The sequence below is a fragment of the Crocodylus porosus genome, unplaced genomic scaffold (genome assembly GCF_001723895.1).
Source record: "Crocodylus porosus isolate Cpor-Errol unplaced genomic scaffold, CroPor_comp1, whole genome shotgun sequence".
In the NCBI taxonomy this organism is placed as follows: domain Eukaryota; kingdom Metazoa; phylum Chordata; order Crocodylia; family Crocodylidae; genus Crocodylus; species Crocodylus porosus.
In genome coordinates, this window is record NW_017728886.1 from 83,643,772 (window position 1) to 83,649,711 (window position 5,940).

At 47.5% G+C, this 5,940-nt stretch overlaps 1 protein-coding gene across 1 annotated transcript in view; it reads left to right on the top strand.

Annotated features, from left to right (window-relative positions):
* The first annotated feature begins 614 nt into the window (after window positions 1-614).
* MLH1 (mutL homolog 1) overlaps window positions 615-5,940 on the top strand; it is a 31,724-nt gene continuing 26,398 nt past the window's right edge. The window contains exons 1-3 of the mRNA XM_019538150.1: window positions 615-732; window positions 3,069-3,159; window positions 3,291-3,389. Of these exons, the coding sequence (XP_019393695.1) occupies window positions 617-732; window positions 3,069-3,159; window positions 3,291-3,389 (306 nt within the window). The 5' untranslated portion in view covers window positions 615-616. The remainder of the gene's footprint in view (window positions 733-3,068; window positions 3,160-3,290; window positions 3,390-5,940) is intronic.

Genomic DNA, 5,940 nt, shown 5'->3' on the forward strand with positions numbered 1-5,940 from the left:
AAGTCCTTCGCAAGATTTCGGTACCATCGCAGCTATAATATCATTCGGACGCTAATCAAACCGTTCACGGCATTCGCTGCCTAAACCTGAGGAACGAGGCGGAAAGTGAAGGTAGCTTGTTTGGCTGCCTGGAGTTGTTTGTATAGGTCTGGGCTGGGCGTTGCTGCCCCCGCGAGGATCCCGGCCGTGCATGCGGGGCGGGGGAAGAGGTGATGTGAAGAGGTGAAAGCAGAGGGGCCGGCACCAGACGCCCTCACGGGGGGTGTCACGTTACACGTCACTGGCTGACCGAGCCCGCTCCAGCCGGACGCGGTCCCACAGGCACCGGGTGGAACGAGCCCCGCCCCGCGGCTGCCTGAGGGACTACACTTCCCATAACTCCCTGCGCCGCCTCTCCACTTCCGGACAGACCCTCCAGCAGTAGGAAAAGTGTGCATCCCACCCCTTCGGGGTGCGCAGACCACTATGGGAGGTTTAGTTCCGTCCAACCTCTCGAATGCCCCGTAAGGGAGGAGTGGGGGAAAACACTCGCCCGTGCGCCGCTCGCTTCGGCCAATCAGCAACCTCAGAACGCGGGGCGCGCGAGTCTGGCGCGGTGGACCCGCCCCCTTCTGCCATGGCGCTGATGGCCGGCGTGATCCGGCGGCTGGACGAGGTGGTGGTGAACCGCATCGCGGCCGGCGAGGTCATCCAGCGCCCGGCCAACGCCATCAAGGAGATGGTCGAGAACTGGTAACGGCCGGGCGCGGCCCCCACTTCTCCCACACCCCCCACCTGCGGGGGTGGGCAACCAGCCCGAGCAAAGGCGGTGCGGAGTCGCAGCAAGGGCTGTGGCGGGGGAAGCAGGTGGAAGCCTGTGTGGAGGGGAGGGGGGGCTGTCATGGAGAAGTAAGGCTGGAAGGGAAGCATCCCTCCAGTCCTCCCCGCCTAAGGCAGGATCAGCTCCGTCCAGCCCATCCTCTCCGTCTCTGTGACACTGCCCTTCACCCTGCTGCAATGCAAGGAAACCCGGATCTGCTGCAGGTGGAGCAGGGGGACAACCACCTCTTCCTCTTGAAGAGGTTGTTAATACATCCTCAGAAGATCCTAGGTGGTCCCCCTGCAGAGGAAGGGAAGCCCCCACAGTCCCTACCCATCTGAGCATGGGGGGAGTTTCTTTCTGACTGCAAATGCAGCCATGGATTGGTGTGACCCTGAGTGGAGGGGCAAGACTCTCCAGCTGGGAGCCTCCACTTTGCCCTCATCAGGAGCACTAGCACGGTCCTGTCCAAGTCAACACCTAGTGCCTCTGAGGAAGGCGTAAAAACACCCTGACACATGTTGCTGAAAAGGGTGCAGGGGCGACGAGCAAAGCCCAGAAGCATGGGAAATACCCAGGGTAGACATAGGCTTAACTATACCTTCATATGGACAAATTGGAGAGTCCGGTGGCAGGCAAAGAGAATGGTTCAAGGGCCCAGCATGTGATGTAGGAGGAGAGGTTGAGGGAACTGGGCTTGTTTAGTCTGGAAAAGAGGACAGAGGAGGCATTTAATAACACGCTTCAACTCCCTGAAGGGAAGTTCAAAAGAGGATGGAGCTAGACTGTTCTTAGTGGTGACAGATGTCAGAACAAGGAGCAACGGTCTCAAGTAGCAGCAAGGGAAGTTTAAGTTAGATATTAGGAAAAGCTTTTTCACTAGGAGGGCAATAAAGCACCGGAACAGGCTACCCAGAGAGATGGTGGAATCTACATCCTTAGAAGTTTTTAAGACCTGGGTTGTCAAAGATTTGGCTGGGATGATCTAATTGGGGATGGTACTGCTTTGAGCAGGGAGTTGGGCTAGATGACCCCTGAGGTCCCTTCCCACCTTAATTTTATGTGATTCCAGATCATCTGCAAACAGCCTATGTAGGCAGCAAGCAACCCCTGGCTCCAGGAAGGCTGGGGTGCCCCAGGCACTAAGGTACCACACAGTTGTTAGGTGTCTGCCCAAAGAATTGGTGCTCTCCTGGTAAAAACTAGGCTGGTATGAGCATTCTTTCTAGTTCTCCTGGGGGAAATGTGCCCTCCAGTTGATGCCTGGATTATCTCCTCCAGAAGTTTCTCTCATGAGAACAGATGCTTGGATGCTGTGCCATTGCCCTCTCAGCCTGGTGTATGGGAAGGGAACACAATCTGGTGTATGGAACAGCTCGCTGCTGCTGCCTACCCTTGTCTGGCCCTGGGAACACAACACCTCTCACTCCATCCTGGTCTGGTGTACAGGAGTGGCATGGTGCAGTGTGGCAGGGAAAGAATCTCTTTTCCAAATTGGGGTATCTCCAGTCTGGAGAAATGCAGGGTGTCTTTTCCTATGGGTCCATTCCTGCATACCCCAGGAAAAGGAGGACTGGACCAGCTGCTGCTCTTTATGCCTTATCCAGACCAGAATCATCCCAGTCTGGGAAAGTGTGGGGAGAGGGGGTGGCTGTCAGCCAAATACCTGCACTGCTTCCTCCTCCAGGAAGATTTCTAGTACTTCTAATATTTCTGAAATTTCTACTGCTAGAAAGGAATGTCTGTTCATAGCCTTGGTGGGGAAACTGGAAAGCAAGCTAATCTATTGGTCTCCGTGGCACACAGTCAGGTAGGAGTGGAAGGCCAAGCCCTACCACTGTGTAGCAGGTGTTGGAGCTTTCTAAAAGATTGCAAGCATCACAGAATAAGTTGTTTTGTCTTTCAGCATGTTTAGACAGTTGCTCTCCCAGAAGAAACTCTTCTGGGAGCAATTTAATCCTGGCTGTTCCCAGTTTATTTTTCTCCTGGAGTGGTCATATTTACTCTGGGAGAAAAATCCTGAACACCTGTACACTCATGGTTTCTCTTGGGAGATCAATGATGCTCCTAGGAGAAACAGAATATCCATTATTTATTATAATGGAAAAACCAAGGTAGGGGCTGCATTCTCCCTGTGCCAGTAAAGATGCTGGTGCGATTGCAAACTAGATTTGATTGCAGAATTGTTGCTTACGTGGGCTATGCCATAGCATCATCTTGGATTTCTTTCTGTTCCAGAACTTTAAAGTTCTTTCTTTTCTCTGTGCAGTTTGGATGCCAAATCTACAAGCATCCAGGTGACTGTGAAAGAAGGAGGATTGAAACTGATTCAGGTCCAAGATAATGGGTGTGGAATTAGGGTAAGTCAGCTTAAAATGGTACAGGTTGATGTAGCAACTCACTCTTATCTTGGGAATGATATTTTTCAACCTTAAAAGGATTGGAAATAAAAAGCTAAGTATTAATATTGGTCTGTTTATCTTCCGCATAGAAAGAAGATTTAGATATTGTATGCGAGAGATTCACTACAAGTAAATTACAAACATTTGAAGATCTAGCCAGTATTTCCACCTATGGATTTAGGGGTGAGGTAAGTTGATGATGGGAATCCTTGAAAAAGCTCACTGGTTTCCACTTACCTTACCTAATTAATATCTTATTTCTGAAATATTTTTTAAAAGATGGATTTCCTTTTGAGATTTGTATCTCGGTGCTGGCTAAAGTTGGTGAGGTCTTTGGAGTAGGAGAGAGAGAAAGCACAAAGAGTGATATCAAGAAGTATGTGTTAATTGTGGGGGAGGGGTGAGTGAGGGAGCAGATTAGTTTTGTGGGGATCACTTTGTCCATCCTCTACTTCAGAAATGTGAGGATTGGGGACCTGCCTGGTCTTCCCTCTGAATAGATGGAGCAGTTTGTGTAGAGAAAGGCAAAGAGGGGGCTGCATGATTAAGACTGAAGATGTATAGCAAGTAGAGAGAGTTCTAGGGCCAGTAGCATTGTAGCTGATACACCTGTTGAGCTCAGGGGAAGAAGGCACATACACAGGGTGTCAGCAGACCTACAGGACAGCTGGTTTTGGGTTACAGAGCTGTATGCAGGAAAGTCTCTGGCAGTTTGAAACTCTAATTACCTTGGAAAGCTCCTTTGCTGTTGTGGCAAAATGGACCTTCAGGTAGTACAAACTTGACCCCTTTACAGATTGCCTATAGCATATACATAAGATATACTTGTATTCAGTATATGTCTAAAACAAAACTGAGGAAGTGTACAACATAAAGCTGTTTTTATTACCTTGATAAAATACATTACTAAAAAGTTTTAAAGCAGTTAAAAGTTTATGGGCAAAGTAAGATAAAATAACATCTTGCCACATGTTTTTTGAGATCTCATTTTAAGCTCTGACAGCTACAAGAACTGAGATTGAGCAGCTGCATGGTATGCTCTTTCTGTCTTTCAACTGTGAGAAGTTCCAGGCAAACCAGATTTTCTCTGTTGGCCTAACTTAATATCACTTTTTTTTAAATCCACTTTATGCACAATCCACTTTGTATAAACAACTTCAAAGGAAATATTTCCCTTTTGCAAAACTAAATGGCCATCTTTTAAAATAAATTACATCCCTTCTTATCACTTGATTTTAATTAGTTTTTCCTGATTCATAGATTATTTCAGCATTTTGAAAGATGAGGCTTAACTCTACATGCTCCAATCTCACAAAAAGTTAATAAAAAGTGATTTTAAAAAGCAGTAACAGATAAGGCACATCCTTTCGCTTATTCATGTAAATATGCGTTTCAAAAGCTATAGCTCGATATTGCAAAGATATTGGAAGAGGAGGACAGGTAGGAATGCATTGTACACTTTGTCTTTATTGGTGTATTAAGAAAACTTGATGTTATTTCATTTCAAGTAATACCAGGAATTGCCAGCCTTGTCCCTCCCCTCTTTTAAAGAGAAGTCTTTCTTTGAGAATTTAGAGAGCTGATTGAGAGTTCTTTCAGTTCTTACTGAAAGTATAATCTTAAAGAGAAGGTTTTTTTCCACCTAGTATTTGTTAAAGTACTTGCTTACTTAACCACAAAATGTAGTTTTAAATAGCTGTGAAATTAATTCCCTTCCCAATCAGTCAGTGGTGGCAGATAACAGAACAAGGAGCAGTGGTCTCAAGTTGCAGCAAAGGAAGTTTTAGGTTAGATATTAGGAAAAACTCCCTCATAAGGAGGGTAGTAAAGCAGTGGAACAAGTTACCCAGAGTGGTGGTGGAATCTCCATTCTTAGAAGTTTTTAAGACCTTGGCAAAGCCTTGAATGGGATTATCTAGCTAGGGATGGTCCTGCTTTGAGCAGGTGTGGTTGGACTGGATGACCTGAGGTCCCTCCCAACCCTAACTTCCTATGGGCATGTCCACACATTCAAGCATGTGTGCTTGCAGCAGCTCAAATAAAAGCGGTGCAAATTTGAGCTGGGGCTTTTTTCCTCACTGCATGTGCTCGGACATGCAGTTTGTTGTGAAGCAAATTGTGCCACTTGGGGCTAAATAACTGTGCCTGGCTCCTCCTGGATCTGCAGCCAGGGGGAATTAGAGCATGGGGCCAGCACCTGTGCTGTCCCCAGCAGTATAAAAAACTTCCCTGTCCTGACCCCATCTGTACAAAAAGCTGCCCCGGCACGCAGCTCAGGGCTACTCATTCTCAAGAGCTTCTGGGGCCCAGCCACTTGGTACCTGGGGATACTACCCCTTGTGCCAGCTGGATTGCTGCAGCAGCATCCCAAATCCATTTTTAAAAATACCCCAAAATCCATGTTCTTCCACAATTAAAACAAAAGACCACTCTACATCTCTCTCTCTCTCTCTCTCTCTCACACACACACATGCATGCGCACACGGCAATCAGTTGGGCACTGCTTTGTTGGTATATTTACAATGTTAAAGCAATGTGGAAGCCTACCAGTGTCATCATGATAAAATAAATTCTGAATACCTATATGTGTCAATGTGTACTTTTGGTTTTCTTTGCACATGATTGGTGTGTGATGGGGGGTATATGGTGTTTGCAGGAAGGGGGTGGGAAGTGGTGTGGGGAAAGGCGGAGGGATGTGGGTTGGTGTGTGGGTAGGTGTGGGGTGATTACTGAAGGGAC